Here is a 20523-nt window from a genome sequence, read left to right as displayed (position 1 = left end):
ATACCAAAGCTGCTTCCTACAATTGCATGGATTACAGATTACCCACTACATGCAGGCTTCGGACTGAGTAAAGCCCAGATGTTCTTTCTCACATGTACAGTTAGTACATGATTCATTAAAATGTTCTTGAAATTGAAAACAGTTCAGAGCTTCCTAGACTGTCATGTTTGTGAATGTCCATTTAAAAAATTATCTTTTGTATGTGAGCTTACTTTTTAAGCTATGCTTTATTTTGCATTCTTGCTTAAAAGCTTCTTTAGCACATTAATGAAAAGTTCATGTTTAGCATTGTAAGTAAAATAAATACATAAATCCTATCAATTAGTGCAGAACAGTATTTTTAAAATAAATATCAATACCAAAGGTGTAACCAGTGATCTCCTCCACAAGATTTTTGTTTCTAGGATAAATGCAGTTTTAGTTTCTACAGTACACAAAAAATTTATGCAAATAAATAGTATCCAGAGCAAAGGAAACCACTTTAGTTTTTATAAAGCTTGACTACATTTTATAAAGAAGTATTTTCAATAGACTGAGGGAGAAGAGATTTGTTATTTTGCTTAATGGATATTGTATGTTCTTGTTTTGACAGTAAGTACAGAATCCCTTTCCTTTTTTCTTATCTTTATAAATACCACTGTGTTATTTGAGTGAAGAAATATGTAGGAATGTCTGCTCGGTTGCTTATAATGTCTATATAGGTGTCTCAGTCACAGCTCCCAGTGCTTGAATTCTTTTTTAAGAATTAAGATATTTTTCTCAAAATTACATCATTTTTCTACAAATAAAATAGGTGTGTATGAAAGTGTACGTCCAAATGACCTCTAGAGGTCCCTTCCAATCTCAGCCATTCTGCAGTTCTGTAATTTGGTGATAACAGGAATCTGCCTATGACTAACCAAAAGGAGTTCCATTCGCAGCTACCCAAGAAAGCAAAAGCTAGCTGGCTTTCCGAGATCTCCTTTGCTTTCTATTCAGAGTGAATTTTCTGCTTTGGTGTCAAAGAAACTATGGAGCAGAATATCATAAGAAATGAGTTGGTGTTACTGCCTCTCTGGATCTTTTACCAGAGACTATCTCGCACATTTCTTTGTGATAATGAATCCAATAGATTAACACACAGGCAGTGTGACAACTGCAGTACTCTCGCAGTGCAGTAAAAAGACATTTTGCCTGCAGGCAGTAGTCAAAGCCCTGGCAGTGGTGGAGGTCTGGTTGTTGGGAAGATGAAGCTGCTTTCTCCCTCACTGGTGTGGAGGAAGCTAGAACTCAGCTGAGAACATTCAGAAGTTGAGACTTCTTTTTTGGAAAACCATGAGATGAAAGGTCTTACATGTTTCAAAGGAAGGGGTGTCAAAGGTTAATCCTTTCTTTTCCAAATATTTCTTTCTTTATACTCTGAACAGATTAAGGTGTGCAGTTTACTAAAGTTTACAGCTGTTAGATTTCAGTGAACTCGTATTGTCTAATTTCATAGACTTGTACACATTGAGTCTCATGAGGGAGTCACATGAATCTCATGTGACTTGCTCTGCCCTTAAAGCGGGAGGGATTTGCTCCCCCTACCCCCAGCTAGGCGTTCAGGGACATGAAAGTTGTCAGAAGCCTGACTGCCAGTGAAATCTGAAGCAAAGAGCTTGCTGAGTTCATCAGTCTGTTGAAATCAGTTCTCCCTTCTTATTTATCAGAGGGGCTACACTTTTCTCGGTCTGTCTCTTCTGACCAGTGAACTTGTAGGACCTGTTGTTATTTTTTACATCCTTTGCCAAGTTCAGTTCCACCTGCACTTTGGTTTTCCTGATCCCATTCCCGCATGTTCAGACATCGTCGCTGTATTCTTCCCAGGGTGCATGTCTCTGCTTCCACCAATTGTACATCTCCTTCTTTTCCCTCAGTTTGACCAGCAGGTCAAACTCAGCTATGCTGGTTTCCTGCCTCCTCTGCTTGATTTCTTCTGCTGGGGGACGGAGAGCTCCTGTGCTCTCAGAAAGGTGTCTTTTAAAGAGCTACCAGCTCTGTTCCATTTCTGTTCCCTAAGGACAATTTCCCAGGGGATCTTATCCAGTAATTCCTTAAACAGCCTGAAGGTTCTCTGCGGAAGCTCAGGGTCCTGACTGCTCTTTGCCAGGCCCATGTTCCTCAAAATCACAAATTTGACCAGGGTATGGTAACTACAGTTCAAACTGCCTCCAATCTTAACTTCTTTAATGATCTCCTCTGCAGTGGTGAGCACGGGTTCAGTAATACTCTGGTAGTCTGCCCATTACCTGGGACCAGGAAGTTATCCTCAACACACTCTAGGAGTCTGCTGGATTGTTTGCACTGTGCCATGTTGCTTTCCTAGCAGATATCTGGGTTGTGTGAAATCCCTCATCAGGATGAGAGTTTGTGATCACGATGCCCTCTTGTAGCTGAAGCAAGAAGGCCTTGTCAATGCAGCAGAGAACATCACACTGTGCCATGTTGATACTGCATTTTATTTTGAATGTGGAAAGTTGGCATGTTTGAATGCAGTCAAGATAAGGAAATTCAAGAGCATCTAACAACTTGGTAGCCAAGTTTTCCTGTTCATTAAAATATGTATTTTTAAATGCTAAATGTAATCAGGAAAACAACGCAAATACTCAAAACACCATTTGGACAAAAAAAAAAAAAAATCAGAACTCCTCTAAAAAAATACAATGTTAATTTGTTGGAAATGAAGGTGTACTAGTTTAGATATTCGAATATAGTCATTTAGAATCTCACCACTGTTTTTTAAATTTGTTTAATTTCTACTCACAGAAGAAAAAAATCTTTTTACTTTACTAAGATATGTTAAAAGGAAGGGAACATTTTTATTTTCTCCTTAATTTTTTTTAGTATGCTCACAGTCAGGTTAACTCCTAGTTAACCATCAGTGAACAATGATAGCTGTCTCTACTTACTGCTAGGTAAGGTATACCACTTACTCCCTTATTATCCTCAGCTGTGTTAGAAGGAAAAAGTTCACAGGTGCAAGCATTTTTGCCCTAAATTAAATTTCAGTGTTGTTTCACATTGCATTTGGTAATTTTTATTAAGCTAAAAGATTCAATTTTTTGTTTGTTTGTTTGTTGTGGTTTTGGTGTTTTTTTTCTGTGTCTGTAACTAGTGTATCCTTCACTCAAATTGAGCCAATAGGAGTTCTGGATTAAAGGAATGCTTGAAAGTACTCAGAGGCTCAGGCCTGTAAAGTGAGCCTTGGAAAGAGCCTGAAGTATGAGGTGTGCCTTCCCCCAGCTTTTCACACTGTCATACTCACAGGGCTTATCTACACATTTCCTTTATCAAGGGGAACATTCACGTATGCTGGAGTTCTCTAGGAAGCCCATCTCATACACCTACCCTCTGCTTAGGCAAAATCACTGCCAGAACTGGTGTGATGCATTAGGGCACGCATCACAGATAGACATGTTCACTGCAAAAAAGAGTGCTGTCTGTACTCCTGAATTTGAGGTTTTCACCCAGAAGAGCTCAAACAAACATGGCTCCAAATGCATTCCTGAGGGTAAGCAATCTGGGCAGTTGGCAGATTTGGTCTTGAGCCTCGCCTTCAGGTTACACTTAAAATAGAAGTCAGGCATATCAGTGGCTGAGTTTTCAGCCTTTGTGGAAAAGGTACAGTATGTTCAGCAAGTCAAAGTCTGAGAAGCAGTAATTTACAGTGAATAAAAGCAAGATTCTCTCTCTAGAAGGCAGTGTTGTAAAACACATATTAGTGGTGAGACTTCCCTGGAAGTATGTATTTTAATGTAGTTTAAAAAAGCAAAGCTAAAATACTTCTATTTTAGAATGCAAATGCCAACACAGTATCTTTTTTTCCCTGTAGCAGATGTTTCTAGGGATATACTTAAACCATAAGAATATGAAAATCAAACACGTTAAAATCAATTTGGTTTAGTCATTTAAGCTTTTTCTCTGTAAAAAAAATCAAATGGAACTATTTTCAGAAGGGCACAATGGAAATTTTGATAGAATTATACACTGCATTATAAACCAAGTGGCAAATAAATGGGAGCATAGTCTGCAGTGTTAAGTGCAGCAGGAAAATGTTTGCATTTCAGGAAGTCCAACAGAAGGCATGTAGTTGTAAAGGCTTCCTCATTTGTTTCTGCTTTTTTCTACTTGACAGAGATTGTAGTCTTGAACTGATAGATGCTCAGAAAACAACTCCTGACAGTGGTAGACCATCTGATACATATACACACGTAGAGAGAGATACCCATGCTTGGGAATAGCTTAGGTTCTGAGTGCAGAAATAGTTTTAAATTCAAATGCTCATCAGCTTTTCTTCCTCAACCGCTTCTTCCGTAATTTGCATGACCTGCATAATCCAAAAAGAAAGCTTTGCTACGTTCCTTCTGGATGAATGTGGACAGTATTCAGAAGCATTAAGAAGGCTGAAATTATCTTTGCCTGGAATTAATACCTTTATATTTTTCTTTGTCTGCTCTGAAAGAGACACTTTCTGAGATAAAAAATCATAATTTCTCATTGGTAAAGGCCAATGCTTGCTGGTTCTCTACCAGCTCAACTTGGCTAGTCTAGGCAGGCATCCTTGTTAAGAGCGGTACCTTGCCATTCCTTGCCTGGAGAAAAGCCACCCATTAGCTACAGCCCCAAGGACCCTCCAGCTTCTCTGCCTCTCAACAGAACAGATACCCGTGTACTGTGGGGCTTGTTTGCTTTTTCTAATGCTGTGGCTGCTCAGGCCTCATGTGACTACAATTGTTATAATTAGATATCCAGTCACATTTCTGTGCCTGTGACAGCTTTATGTATCTCACCAAAATTTCAAGAAGTGTCAAAACAGAATGAACTAAAGCTGGCAAAGCACTGATTTATGATCAGTCACACTTTTGGCAGTGAATATGTGCTCAAATACGTAAACGGACCATACCCAGCTGTGAAGGTGCCTTCACTTCATGGTCCCTGCTCTCACCTGCGCATTGCAGCACCACAGGCTGATCTGGACAGAGCCCTCCTTGAATCCCCTTTCATCAGATGATTTTAAGTGAGATCACACAGCATATGTGGGAAAACCAGGGTATCAGGCCCATGGGTTCACAAAAGGCAGGTCCTGCTTGACCAAGCTGATCTCCTTCTGTGATCAAATGACCTGCCTGATGGATGAAGGGAAGGCTGTTGATGTAGTCTACCTAGACTTCAGCAAACCTTTGACACTGTCTCCCACTGTATTCTCCTGGCAGACTGTGGCTTGGACAAGTACACTCTTTGGTGGGTAAAGAACTAGCTGGAGGGCTGGGCCCAGAGAGTGGCGGTGAATGGAGTTAAATTCACTGATCACGAGTGGTGTTCCCCAGGGATCGGTACTGGGGCCTGTCCTGTTCAGTATCTTTATGGATGACCTGGATGAGGGCATTGAGTTCACCCTCATTAAGTTTGCAGATGACACCAAGTTGTCAATCTGCCTGGGTGTAGGAAGGCTCAACAGAGGGATCTGGATAGGCTCGATCACTGGGCTGAGGCCACTGGTCCTGCACTTTGGCTACAACAAGCTCATGTAACAGTGCAGGCTTGGAGCAGAGTGTCTGGAAGACTGTGTGGAAAAAATGGACCTGGGGGTGTCGGTCAACACTGAGCTGAATATGGACTAGCAGTTTGCCAACATGGCCAAGAAGGCCAAGAGCATCCTGGCTTGTATCAGAAAGCAGGAGCAGGGAGGTGATCATCCCCCTGTACTCAGGTATGGTGAGGCCGCACCTTGAGTACTGTGTTCAGTTTTGGACCCGTCAGTGTAAGAAGGATATTGAGGCCTTAAAGCAGGTTCAGAGAAGGGCAATGAAGCTGGTGAGGAATCTGAAGCACAAGTATTATGGGGAGCAGCTGCGAGAACTGGGATTGTTTAGTCTGGAGAAGAGGAGGCTCAGGGGAGACCTTATTGCTCTCTGCAACTACCTGAAAGGAGCTTGTGGCAAAGGGGGAGTCAGCCTTTTCTTCCAGGTAACTAGCAATAGGACAACAAAGAGTGGCCTCAAGTTCTGCTGGAGAAGGTTCTGTTTGGGTATTAGGAAAAAATTCTTCTCCAAAAGAGTGGTCAGGTGCTATAGAAAAGGCCCAGGAAGACGGCTGAGTTACCATGCCTGGAGGTGTTCAAGAAACATTAAGATGTGGTTTTAAGAGACATGCTTTACTGGGGAAATATTGGTGGTAGATGGACGGTTGGACTACATGATTTCGGAGGTCTTTTTTAACATTGGTGATTCTGTGATTTTGTTATTCTATTTCTTTTCTATATTTGCATTTGTGATTATGTGCTTTGTTAGGTTTGTCTGAAAGATGGCTTATATATGAAAGAGATCTGTCACTAGTTGTGACTGTTCCAAAATTGATATTGTCAACCTAACATCTCTGAATTGCCAGGACTGCTTAGAAAGAGAAGAGCAACCAGAAGAGAACTGGTTGCTACACGTTTTAAGTATTTTATGCTTCATGTGCTGCTTTGTATAACATTATCCAAAAGATGACAGCACCCCAAGTTCTCTATTCATTCAAATATTGCATAGATGAGATGTATAGGAGATTGTGCCTGCATAAAAATGATAAATGTATGCTATTGTTTGCTGTATTACTCAAATGTTTCTGATTTTTTTTTTAACTTTTCCTAATGCAGAAGATTTATTTTCCTGCATAAAATATTGCCTGTGTCCCTGTTTTGATCCTGAACAGTATGGAAGGACCTGCTGGCTCTTAGACATAGCCTCTGTGCTTTGATGACTGGCTTCACGAATGCCCTGTAGTATTCATGTTTAATTCACTTGCATAGCAGAATGTGGGTCATGTTCGTTCTTTCTGCTCTTGATTGGGCTGACAGCATCTCCTCAGATGAGGGCACTGCACAGCTGAAGAGAATTCCTGTGAATGTAGAACTTGCAGTATGAGATGAACTTTCACAAGACGTGGGCATCCGCAGCACTAATGCCCGCAACGCTGTGAATATTTCTCACCTCCGCCCGGGCTCGGGCCGGGGGTGGAGCCGTATGATGGGGGCGGGCCAATGGGCGGAGGCTCCCGCTCCCCGTTCGTCCCTCCGCCCACTCCGTGCCGCGGCCGCCGGCAGCGGGAGCCGAGCGGGCGGGAGGCGGCGGAGCTCTCTTCGGTCCGCGCCCAGTCGAGCTTCGAGGGGCGCGGGGAGCGCTGCGGACTGCTGCCATGGGGCAGCTCTGCTGCTTTCCCTTCTCGAGAGGCGAGGAGAAGATCAGTAAGTGCCGCTGGGCGTGCTGCCGTATCGGAGAGTTTAAAACAGAGGAGAGCCGGCTGGAATTCCGCGGGTGGGATTTGTTCCTTTCTGAATAGGTGTTGACAGATTGGACAGTATTTCTGCTAAGTAGATTATGATTTCTTTGTAATACAGCTGAGTAATTACATCTGATTGTATTCGCGTTCTGGCAAACCATCTCCATAGGCAGAAGCAGTCTAAGTGAACGTTTCAGTATTCCTTGTTAGCAGCATTTAACAAGCGAGGTGCAGAGCAGGACGCAGAGGTCCCACTGCTGCAAGCGTGGCGCAAGGCTGGCGGTGCTCCCCGCACCAGGCGGGCTATTACTGCAGGGCAGGGGACTGATGGCTGGCAGAACCCAACTGTCCTCTTTGTGTGGGTGCTGTGGGAGCCCACACAGCGTTCAGCTGACATACAAGAGGATGGCAGCATAGTGTGTGTCCAGCTAGCACGTCCGAGTGACCAACAGGCACAGCACTTCTTTTGGTTTTTGGCTGAACAAACCCATGTTGGATAGGAGGAAGTGATTCTGATTGCTTTACCCTAGGCTAATTTGCTGGAGTGTTGTTTCTACTCAATTATGTGCTGGAAATTGTGTTTGTCCTAAGTGTGGTTACAAAATAATATTCTCACTCTTGACTTGCTGTTGGATGAAATATTTGCAACCTTTCTTCTAGAGGATGTAGCCAAATTTCTGTCACGCTTCTCCTGAAATCAGTTTTAACTGAATTCACATAATACATTGGCCATAAGCTAGAGAATCCCCTTTTATAGATCTGGTTTGTATTCATTTTTGTTCCTCAGGAGGCTGTCCAGGCATAAATAAAATCAGAGGAGGTATCATCAGTCAAAATCATGTGTACACCACCGATGCCATATATCTGGAAGGCAGCCTGAAGGAGTCTGCTGTTCATAGGTGTCTTTCCTTTACAGATCATGGAATGAGGATAACTGTTATAAATTTTGCATGGGGAATATGACTGTGAACGTTTTATACTTCAGAACTCTTTTTTATCATATAGCAAGTATAGTTTTCCTTTGTGTGAGAAGCAAGTTGCTAGTGCTCCTCATTTCTAATGCACAGAGTGGAGGGGCACAAACAGCAGTAGCAAGTGTGCTTTGAGGCTGTTGTGCTGACAGAGAACCAAAGATACACGAGGGGTGGGTCCTCCTGCATCCTAGTGCTCTCAATCCTCTCACACTGCCACACTCTGTGCTTTCTCTCAGGCATTCCTTGTCATGCACCAGCTTTCCTCTTATGGGTTCTGTGAGCAGCACACAGTGTGTATAGCACTTAGCATGATATGACCTGAAGCCGCTTGTGATCTGACAGTGGTGTTTGGGGACTGCACTGTGGCAAAATGAGAAGGGCATTGGAAGGGTAGGCTTTGGGCCTGCAGTGTCTTATGTGGGCAGCACGTGGCCAGGGGAGGGGGAAATAGGCATTGTTATAGGGCACAGCTGTGGGGAACTGAAGCAGGGAGGTCTGGTGATGGCTGAGATAAGAGTGTGGTGTCTGATGCGGAGATAAAAACACAGAGGCAGCACCACTCTTTGTGTGGGAAGGAGGTTGGAAAGAGAGGGGTAGCGGAAGTGTTTGACAGGGGTAATAAGTATTGGGCTTTGCCTTCAGCCCAGCACAGCCTGGTAAAGAGGGAGAAGGAAGGAGCCAGAGCTGTCCCTATGTGTGCCAGCACTGATTCTCATGTCCCATGGCTTTGAGCCCAGCGTGCCATGTGTTGCCCTGCCCTCCATAGCTGCTGTGTCAGCGGTTGCTGCCTTGATCACTGCTCTGTGACAGCCCTGCCTGGCACTACAGGCATATGAGGGGAGGGAGGGAATGGCATTCATGTATGTTTGTTATCTTCTGTCTTGCTATTGTGATGGCCTTTAAACTGATTGCACTGGGAAATTAACCTGGGCTTTTTATTGCCCCTGTGACAGTCACAATCGCCTGGTTGTTTCGCACTAGAAACAAGGCACACTCTGACTCAAGGTGAGCTTTGGCAGGAATCAGCCACTCGCCATGCTCCTTGTGTCAGTCACAGAAAAGATGAAAATTCCCAAAATTTGCTGTTGTCTTCCCATCGACTTGTTTCAGCTGTTATTCCTCAGGTTAAACCAGCTGACAAATGCCAGTGATTAAATTGCTATGAGCTGTGTTAGTCAGAGTGTTCTGAGGTATTCACATACGGTATATAGTTCATATCAGTTCTCTTCAAATGCAGATACAGCCTTGCAAAACATTTAGCCAGGGTTACTGGTTACTGTAAGATGTTAAGAATGGCTGTTCTGGCACATCTGAATGGTCCTTCTCCCCAGCATCACAAGCACAGGGAGTCCAGTAAGACCACTGGAAAAGGGCAGGTGCAAGGATGTGCTTCCTCAGAGTCAAGCTCAAGTGCTCTAGTTAGTTATCCTAACAGTTTATTTTGCCTAGTGCTAAATGGGCAGTTTTCCTGCTACACTTGAGAGAAATCAATACACTGAAGGTGCCTGGGGGATCGAAGAGCTATGGTGTTCTTCAGAGGAGTGGAAAAAATGTCTGTCCTCACCACTGGCTGAGGGACAGCAGGACAAGCAAAAGCATGGACTGCTGTAGGTGATGCATGTTGGGCCTGTGCAACCTATTCCTGCCACTGTCTCAGGGAAAAATCTTGTAACCACGGCAAGGCTCAGAGACCCCGTTGGGATGGAGGCATACCACACAGCATCTCCAAATGCTGCCTTCATGTCTACTCTACGCATCCTTTGCTGAGTCCTTTGCCAAACAACTCTTTAAAAATAACTCATGTCCTAGATAGCTTTTCTTACCTTTTAGGTACTTAAAGAGAGGCAGTATTGATACTACTCTCCTGATATGCAGGAGATCCCTCAGGTTCCTCTAAATTTGAAGAAAGCTTGGCTTGTGAATGGAAATAGTCATTTTAGAAATAACGAAATTTTGTATAAAATGTACAAAGAATTTTTTCTAAGTGAGAGTTATTAGGGTGGGAATTAATTCATTTTAAAATCAATCAAATGAAAGCAAGTTATTTCTGCCCTCATTCAACAATGTTAAGTCCGAGTGAGGTTGGTAGGCCATCAAAATTTGGCTTCCTACTCCTAAGAAGAGACTTCTCAAAAAAGTGTAAATTCCAAAAATATACTATGAAGTATATTATATATGTGTGCGTGTGGTCTACAAATTCTTGATATTTCTGTGGTCATGAGGGACTTCCCTCCATGATAACTCTGGAGTTAGACCCGGGATTGGTTTGTCTATGTTAGTGTTAAACGTGTTAGGTTTTTCTGTTTCATTTTCTCTCTATTAATACATGCTTCAGTGTCCATTAGGAATTAACTACAGTAAATGCGTGAAGCTAAAAGTACCACCTCATTGTTTTCAATACATTTATTCCTTTCTTCCTTTGACTGAATTTTACTTGAAGTGTATCTTCAGTACATGCTGAGAAATTACTTAATCGTGTGTTTATTTGATAAGTTCATAAACACACACTACATTCAAAACATATGGTACCGTGGTGGCTATACTGTGGTGGCTCAGGATTACCATACATATGTATGTTTGCATGTGATGCTTTTTTCTGTGTGTGTGGTATAAAAGAGAGCGTTTTATGAAATATGTTAGCTCATTTGCTACCTGGTTTGAGTCTTTCATGAATTAGTATGATTAAAAAAAAAAAAAGAGAGACTTGTAAATATTGAATATATACAAAATTAGATATCAGAGAATTAGTGATATGAACATCACAGTAGAATATGAAACTTATTTGCACTGTAAAAGTTGAAATTTGCATCCTGGCAGGGCAGAGCATAACAATTTGAGCATTTGTGTTTTGATTTAACGAGATCAAGCATTTAGTGCATAGTAGCTGTCAAACAGTAAATTGTTACTGATGTAGATGTAGATGGAATATAATACCTCAAAATAGATGTGGAAGTAAGTAAATTAACACAGGGACTGGGGCTGCATACTGTCTAGGCAGGAACAAGGGAAGCTGAAACACACAGCTTGGCCAGCAAAACTCAATCTTGCTCTTTTGGGTTTGACCCAAAACTGCCAAAATACATCAAACTAGGGATTGGTTTTCCAGAGTAAACGAAAGGTCAGTGGACAAAATGCGATCATTTTATTTGAGTAATTTTTGAATTAATTTTGAAAATTCTGAAATTTATGATTGTAAATCAGTGAGTTGACAAAACTTTTAATGTGTTGGAGAGGGGTTGAATTATTTTGTGTTTGTACTATGTCCACATAAAAGATGCATTGTCCAGCCTTCTGTCATGAGAGGCAGGACAGGTTTGCCTACCACAAACACTAAGTCAGTCTTTGTTGTTAAACAGTCCTTGTATGCTTGCCAAGCTGTCTAACTGGTTTCCGATACTAGTATCTGCTTGTCCAGCAGGCACATGTATTGGTGCATGACCTTTTCACTTTATTTTTCTGAGATTTTAACTCCTGGCTGCTCAATGTGATGGCCATTCAGATACCAGGAAGGCCCTACAGTTTTCCTATCTTCTTCCCTATATCTGAAAACACGCACTCATTATCTGAGCTTGGTAAATCTTCCATTCTCCAGTGCTTCTATTCTTTCCGGTCTTGACATTGTTTCTAGGCAATATTGTTTCAACTCCTACATGTCTGTTCACCTGCACACTGAAGATATGTGCAAACAAAGTTATGCATGATGTGGATAAAGAAACAAACAATTCGAAGGAGAGATATGTGTGTTCCTCAAAATGACAGCTTGAATAATAATTAGGTGTTATTAATCTTTTTTTCTCACTCATAGAGTTTCTGAGGTTTCTAACATTACTTCCATTTTCTGCTGGAAGAAAATGGGCACAAGAGACAATGATCCCACAGACTTTCTCAAACAGTAAAGAAATATGGTGCAATGCTGAAAAATGTGTCATGATTGTGTCGTTAGTTCCTTTAGGATTTGGTGGCCCCATCCAAAACTAATTGCTCAATATTTATAAGTCAAAGTTGAAAAGTACACAAATCTCTCCTGCTGCCAGTGATGTTAGGCTTAGTGATCAAGGCAGTAAGCCTAAACAAGGCTTGGTGATATCCAAGACTGTCATTTGTGTTTGTGAAGTATGATTATGGATACTTGTTTGTCAAATCTTGGGATTCACGTTGGTTTAGAAAATAATTCCTGCAGTAATGGAGGAATTGTACTTATCAATGAAGAAAAAGAGAAAGCAGAGATTTAGAGAAAGTCTGGGAGGTAAAGTAGGGGAGTTAATTGTACTGATAAGTTCAGCTTCATTGCAAGGTGTCCCGGAGGGGTTGATAGAAGAACAAGCTTTCAAATAGGAGGAAGCAGACTTGAAAACAAAAAACCCCCCAAAACAAATAAAGCACTAACAACATATATGCCTACTTATGGCCTCAAAAACAGAAAAGTGTAGTTATCTTGAAAAGAATAAAAATAAAGGTGACTGCAAAATTGGGGATTGTAGAATGACATTAGATGTATCCTTATGCCTTTATGCAGGCCTCCCTCAAACTGAAATGTCCCTACATTGTATTCAATTAAAATTATTTATTCCTTTAGAAAGTAGCCCTGCAAGGTACGAACACGTTGCTGAATTTTTTTTTCTAGTATCTATAGTTGTTTCAGCTATATTTGACATTTTATTGGAAAGAGAAAATCTATTTGTTTCTCTCCCTTTATGTTTAATAGAAAGATAAGTAAAAATTTAGTCCTATAAGCATAAGTGTCCTATGGTAAGAAATTGACCTTTTGAATTCAATTTTTGTGTCAATTTTTTATTTGAGAATAAGGAATTCTGGAGCACAGAACTATATTAGTTTCTGAATTAGGCTACATTTTCCTGTTTCATAAAGACACAGCAGACTGTCTTATTTTATAGTGTGTTAGACTGCAGATGTTGGGATCCCTTCCCATTTCTGTCAGGATGTTTTATGTTAAATGAATTACAGCTAGGAATTCTGGACATGAATCAAGTCAAGTGCGATTGCCTTGCTATTGAATTATGTTACTGGGGGTGGAGGGAGGTGGAGCAGCGGTGTTTATTACAGAGTTTATTTAGAAATATGGCAGAAGTGCTGCTTTCCTGAGTGGAAACACGAGCAAAGGCAGGAAGTTCTTAGGTACATAATCTAAAAAAGTCCAGGGTAATTTGTAACTGCTTTTAAATACTTTAAATTATGGATTTGGTTAGAAGTCAAACCTTTCATGTAACATGTACTTACATATCAAATGAAAATGTGTATGAAGCCTAAGGCCTTGTGTGGAAGTGCTTAGGACCACTGTGATCCATTTCTGCTGAACACTGAGAAACTTATCTTTATTAAAGGAGTCATCATATGTATACTAAAGGAGTCCATCAGAAAAGGGGTGGCCAGCAGGGACAGGGAGGTGATTGTCCCCTTCTACTCTGCTCTTGTGAGGCCCCGTCTGGAGTACTGTGTCCAAGTCTAGAGTTCCCAGTACAAGAAAGACAGAGAGCTATTGGAGAGGGTCCAGAGGAGAGCCATGAAGATGATCAGGGGGCTGGAGCACCTCCTCTACGAAGACAGGCTGAGGGAGCTGGGCTTGTTCAGCCTGGAGAAAAGAAGGCTATGGGGTGACTTTATAACAGCCTTTCAATACCTAAAGGGAGCCTACAAACAGGAGGGGAATCAACTCTTTGAAACAGGTAGATAACTGCAGGACAAGGGGAAATGATTCTAAGTTAAGGGAGGGAAGATTTAGGTTGGATGTCAGGGGGATGTTCTTTACAGAGAGAGTGGTGAGGTGCTGGAACAGGCTGCCCAGAGAGGTTGTGGATGACCCATCCTTAGAGGTGTTAAAGGCCAGTTTGGGTGGGGCCCTGGGCAGCCTGGTCTAGTATTGAATGGGGAGGTTGGTGGCCCTGCATGTGACGGGGGTTGGAGATTCATGATCCTTGAGGTCCCTTCCGACCTTGACCATTCTGTGTGATTCTGAGTTAAAGAATTACCTCCAAGAAGTTAGGAAGAGTTTTCTGTTGTAATAAAGAGAAGACCAGTGTGATCTAATTGGTGTAGGTGACTAGTTCAGTGGTGGGACACATACTAACATTTCTCCTTGATCACAATGAGAAGAGATAAAAAAGGATGAAAGTAATAAGAAAATTCAGAAGAACCTGATGGAAAACTTTGAGATAGAGTGCTAAAATGTCATGTTAGTATATTTGAAACTTTTATGAACTCAAGGGTCTAATTTTCAAAAAGTGTATGATCGGAGAATCAACCACCAAGTGACTCAGTAGAGCAAGATGAGACAAGTGCTGAGATCACTGAGTGCCACAATCTGTTACTGCAATACCTTGGTTGTTTCTTTCTTCCATCAACCTCACTGGGAGCCTGCTCCAGAAAATGTCTGTTCTGATGGTGAAGACCCTTTCAAAACTTCCCTTCTGGATTTATTTGTGGCCAGTTTGTTGCAATCTGTTGTACGAGCATTGACCATTAGCTTAAGCATCTAAGGGTAAATAGTTTAATATCATTTTATAATAAGCACAATTGTCAAATCATTGCTGTGAATAAGTGGTCAAAATAAGGACATTTTTGACTTTTGAGTGACGCACATGATTTTGCATAAATCTTTGCATAAATTCCTTGTATAGTGTTGAAATAATATGTTTGATTTCCGTACTGAGGCCAAGAGCCTCTATTTGCAAGCTACTTTTCATGTGAAACCCTCCACAACTGTTAGCTTCCAAAAATCTGTTTAAATTACTGGCAGAGTGGAGTGTAATGTAACGATGCCTTTAATGCTCCCCTTTGTTGTGATTATATTCGTCTTGGCCCAGATGTAGGAATTGTGTGATCCTTGGGATGCCCAAATTTCGGATAAGACCATGGAGTTGAAAACTGGACACATATTTGGTAATCCTGCCAGTGCTTTGTAGTGGATTGCTGGAAGCTGCCTTCTCTTACAGTGAGTTCCAGTAAGAAATACATGGTTATGTGCAGCGCTTATTAACAACACATTTTAATATTGTTGTTACCATTTAATGTTGATAGAAACAAAGCTGTTAGCCTGGCAGTTGTTAAGTAAGCAAACAGTAGTGGCTGTAAGGTCATAAAACCCCATTCTCTTTTAAATTCAGAAGTGCTGACAGAATTGTTTGCTGATCCCATGTGGTTATTGTTGCCAGTATTGTAGATCATACCGTGGTGATGTATGCTGCATATACTGTTCCATAGCAGAGCAGATTATGTGAGCCATCTTTTAAAGCAAAATCACCTCAGTGAAGTAAAATACTTCTCCGTTACTGATCAAAACTAACCCATCTAGTTTTTCTTCAATTGAATTAAGGACTTCTCCAAACCTGTGGGGCAGATGATGGTAAGAACCAGGTAGGTATAACTTCTTCCAGTGTAGGACTGTATCAAGTAAAAAATACCTTTCTGTTACATCAGAAATATATGGGCTCAGTCTTGCAACGTACCTTGCCTCGATCCTTGGTGAACATGTACATACAATAGTGCTGTCATATTGCTGCCGGGAGCGATGTTGGGAGGAACAAGTAGCTGAAACTTTCCTTGCAGGGGAAAGGATTGGAAGTGTAGACATTACGGTCTTTCTTGGTTGACTCGGCAATGTTTGTATTGGTAATCATGTTTAGGTATAACTCCCTTAGCACAATGAAAAGGATTTTACTTTGTCTAAAATACTATGCTTTGCTTCAGTGCAGGCTGATCTGCTAATACTCACAGATAAAATATAAAACTATTAGCTGTGAGGTCTCCTCCTTGGTGATCTTCAGAAGCCACAGGGATGTGTTACTGGGCACGCTGCTCTGGGTGGCCCAGGTAAGCAGGAATTGGACCAGATGGTGCCTGCTGACCTGAAAAGTTCTGTGATTCTGAGATAGGCATCAGATGGGACTCAAATGGAGAGAACAACTGGTTGTAGTCCTAATGCTTTTGGGGAAGTGCAACAAGAATAGTTAGAAGGACAAATCTCTGAGAGGGGTTTGTGGACTGTGCATCTTTCTCTTGCCATTCCTCTCGGTTTTATTGCTTCATGGCTGCTGCCTCAAAAATAAAGTGCTGTACTTCTCCTGGCTTAAAATGTTCTGTAAGGGTATCATACCTGTCTTTCACAAGAAGTTTATCTTCACATTTGTATGCTTCCCCATTTTCTTTGTATCTTCCAAACCATAATTCTCTGAGAATTCCAGAACCGAGTTTATTGAGAAAGAAATCATAGTTATGCTAGTCTGGGAATGTTAAAAGTCATGAAAGAAAAAAGCAGTGAATGAATCAAGTTCATGTAACATTTCTGCCATGAAGAGCATTCTGTGATCCATTTATGTATTTTAAGGTAAAATAATCTATTTCATTATACAAGAACAAGTTCTTCATTGTTTAGTCGTTAGTGCTGCAGTGGATAACTCAATTTTGAGATTTTTTTCATTAGTAAAGATGAGAGATTACATTGACATTGTTTTGTTTATGGGAACTGAGCCTATGATCTGAGTTAGCCAATACAGAGATTACCACTGTTGGAACTACTTAGTGTACCCATCAGCCTAACAGTGGATAGGGGAAAATGAACTATTTATTACATTATAACTGTATAGCTCTTTCTGGGCAGAAATTCAGCATAGTAAGAGACTATGGAGTATTGCTGCACTGTAAAGAACAGGAAAGAGAATCTTCTGTCAAGGAGAAGGACCTTCCCTAATGCTTATTTTACTGCAGGTTGATGCAGTGCATTAATTCTGTCACTTGTTTTCTTGTGTTTGCTCTCTATTTCAAAATTTATGCTCAAGTAATTTTTTAGCACACTTTGCTACAGGGTCAGGCAGTCCAAATGGAGAGGTAATGCACTGGAAACTTGCTTATGTGGAGATATTTCTCACCATGACATTGGACACATGTTTTGTTTATTGTTTCTGGTATTTCATTCAAAGAACTGCACGAATGGAAGAGCAGATTGCAAAATAAAAATAGTGTGTTCTCTGTCTACTGAGCACACTTAGCACTCCTTCAATTAAATTGATTGGCAAGGAGGAAACTTTTGTAGATGCAGAATTGAGCTTTAAATTTCTTTGGTTGAAGATGTCAGTTTAAATTCCATCCACTGTAGGTCACTTCCTTGCCTGGCTGGGCAGCAGGCAGAGAGTGCCTAAGAATATATCCAAAACGTTCTGTATGGCAGTCTAGAGAGAAGGAAGCTTTACAGTAGTTTGCAATGTGAGCAAATTCTGCTGAGGTATATTTCAAGCAGCCCTGGGCATTTCTGTGGGTTAGCAGCTGCCATGGCAGATTACAGCTGGCAATTGCATTTAATATTCCAAATTATGCTGCTGCTTGATTCAAAACACCAGAACAGTAGCACAGACCAAAGAATGGTGAATATCATCTTTCCTGGGGCAAAATCTTTCAACTGCAATTAGTTTGAGTATAGTAGATCTCCCACAAAGTTAGAATAAAAACTTGAATAGAAAATAAATATTTTTTTAATTATACTGGAATGGATAATAGCCTTTCACCAAATAATAAGTTGTTAACCAGTATCTGTCAATTGGCAGGGTAGCATAAATAACAATTCACAGTGCTTTTGCCTGCAAACTTTTGTACAATAAAAATGATAGCTTTTTACTAGTGACAAAATCTCATTAAAAAAATTGCCAATGTACATTAAAATTCCCAGTTAGTTAATAATGATATATTCATTTAAAATAATAATTTCAGTAATATACTATTCAGATATTTCAGTGCTCGGGAGCTGTCTAAGAGGACACTTAGGCTGAAGTATTTCGTTAGAAGCAAGCTAAGTGTTTAGGGGTATTTGCTAAACATGCAAGTGAATCTGTCTCACAAAAGTGAGACAGATTATCTGGGGCGTGAATAAAGTGGTAGTGAAAATGTCAAGTGAAATCCTTGGCAGCTGTAAGTAAGAATAGTGCTGGTTTATACCTATCTAGGACCTGGCCTGCCAAGTGTCATGGCTGTGACAGTCTGCTGGCAGTCCCTGGAGTTAAGGACTGCAGCAAGATGGATGGGAATATCAGCAAGACCATGTAGAAGTGGCCTTCTATAAATAGTATCATGAGGGCTAGTTCAGATGGCAAACCAGCAAAGTGCCAGCTTCATCTGGAATCTACTTCATAGCAAGAAGAGGAGGACAGGTTAAAAATACTGTTCTTTCAGCCTCAGGCAGACAATGTCAGACTCCCTTTGAAGAAGACTGGTGTCCTGCTCACAGCTGCTGGAGGAGACTTCCTGCACAATTTCTTCAAGTGAGAGGCCAGCAAATCTGTAAGGAGAATAAGGCCACTTTAAGTGTTCTGCATATACACTGTCGTCCTTAAGCAGTTTGTTTATTGCTATCCCATATCCTCTTGGGTTTGAAAGGGAATATAAAGGACAGCAAAGTAAACAAATACAAGTATGTTTTAGGTAAACTTCAATAATTGTCCTCTATGCAGGTGTTCCATTTAAGCAGAGAAAGCATTGTGTTGAGTTTCTGGTACTTCAAGTGTGCTGGTCAAACAGTGTTGCTGATCAGTGATAGAATGTGTTCTGTATCTACCACGTATACACTTACATAGGAGATATTCTGTCTTTTAAGCTATTAAGATGATTTTAAGATAATCTTAGTAAGACCAGTGCTGCAACAAAAGGAAGACGAGGCAAGACAGAGTGCTCAGAGCTGTTCTTGCTTCTCACTAATGTATTATTGAATAAAGCAAAGGCTATGACATTATCTTTGTATTGATTTCCCTAAGTGTAAATGAGACACTGTTGCTATCACAGATAGTATTAGAAGCTGCCTTATGTTGCCTGTGAACATAAGACAGCATCCAAATAGCCTCTTCTAAGGGAACTCCCCTTAGTACTGTTTCTCATATTCATATTAATTATCACATACTCCTTTCTCAACTTACTGAGCTGTATGTATGCTCTGGTATGGTGCCTTTCCCCTTGCTGTACAAATTGAAAAAAAGAACTTGTGCCACTTGCAGCTCGCCAAACAAAAGAAGGAGCAGTGTGTTTTCTCAAGTCCTGTCAGACCTGCCCTGAAAAGTAGTGTCAGAGAGCCTCAAGGGATATGAGTGTTATCTCTGTGTTTCCTTGTGTCTGAAGATTAAATCAGAAGTGCTGCAGAAGGATCTCATCATCGTGGAAGAGGAAATTGGCTGTGTTGTACCCGCAGCTTTATTGGAGTCTCAAGCCAAATCCTGTCTCTGTCAGTTGCATTATGAGCTGCTGCTGCACTACATTATGTGTTCTTGGTAATATTGGTTGCTTTTGCTGGTAAATCTGTAGAGTATGCTACAGATTTGGCCCTGGAGGAAAAAACACTTTTGGAAATAACGCATGGCAGTGCCCAGGAGCTTGCATCCTTCAGTCACTGTGGTGGTGTGGGCCCAAGCTGGCTTCTGCTAGCAGGCCTCAGTGCCAGAGAGCAAATGGTGGCACTGTGCGGCTCACCTGTGCCAACACAGTTGTGTGTGTCTGAATCAAACACTGGGATGTGGGAATTATTTTCACGTTGTTCTGATGGTTTGTCTAATAGCAAAGGAGAACCTAAGCTGTATTTTCCTTCTTCGCTCAGAAATGAGATGTGAGCAAACCCAAATTATGGCCAGGCAAGAAATGTGATGTGCTGAACATTGAATACTGTTCTCTCTGATCAGATACAAACAGCTACCTCAATTTGCAAAACTCATTTGCTTCTGCTGTTGTATTGCTATATGACAGGTCATGCTGTAGCCTGGTCCCCACGAGCTCAGGGCGAAGTCAGTCACAGCACACAAATCCTAACATATGGAGAAAAGCATGTGTTGTAGAACACAGCCACACTTGGTAGGGGAAAAGTGTTAAAAGACCATTATGTAGTGGTTGTCTACTCCTTCCTAACCTGATGTCTTAAATGGACTTTTTTTTTTTCCCCATCTTAATTGTAATGCTTAATGCTAGCTAATTGTGTGGTTTGTTTTCTAGTGGAGAGTGGTATTCTTGGAAGCAGCGAGGCGTGCTTTAACCTTTAATCCAGAAAATGTTGAAATATTAAATATTAAAAAAAAAAACTGGTCTGCAGTGTCTCTCTTGAAGATGCCATATAATTAAAAAAGAGAAAACAACTTACTTGCTTCATTTTGGCTTATTAGGAAATATAATCTGGGCAAGTAGTCCAACAGTCAGACTTGACATTTCCATTCTGACCTGGAATGACAGAAAGGCTGTACTCTGCCTTCTTTTGGAAAAAGGTTTCATCCATAGAAAATATTCACCTTTGGAA

The 20523-nt window shown here is 41.1% G+C and overlaps 1 protein-coding gene across 1 annotated transcript in view; it reads left to right on the top strand.

Annotated features, from left to right (window-relative positions):
• The first annotated feature begins 7039 nt into the window (after positions 1-7039).
• LOC100544435 (A-kinase anchor protein 7-like) overlaps positions 7040-20523 on the top strand; it is a 36686-nt gene continuing 23202 nt past the window's right edge. The window contains exons 1-2 of the mRNA XM_031552217.1: positions 7040-7243; positions 19365-19513. Of these exons, the coding sequence (XP_031408077.1) occupies positions 7040-7243; positions 19365-19513 (353 nt within the window). The remainder of the gene's footprint in view (positions 7244-19364; positions 19514-20523) is intronic.

Source organism: Meleagris gallopavo, chromosome 2 (genome assembly GCF_000146605.3).
Source record: "Meleagris gallopavo isolate NT-WF06-2002-E0010 breed Aviagen turkey brand Nicholas breeding stock chromosome 2, Turkey_5.1, whole genome shotgun sequence".
In the NCBI taxonomy this organism is placed as follows: domain Eukaryota; kingdom Metazoa; phylum Chordata; class Aves; order Galliformes; family Phasianidae; genus Meleagris; species Meleagris gallopavo.
The sequence above is the reverse complement of the archived record's forward strand: the minus strand, read 5'-3'. Positions and strand labels throughout refer to the sequence as shown.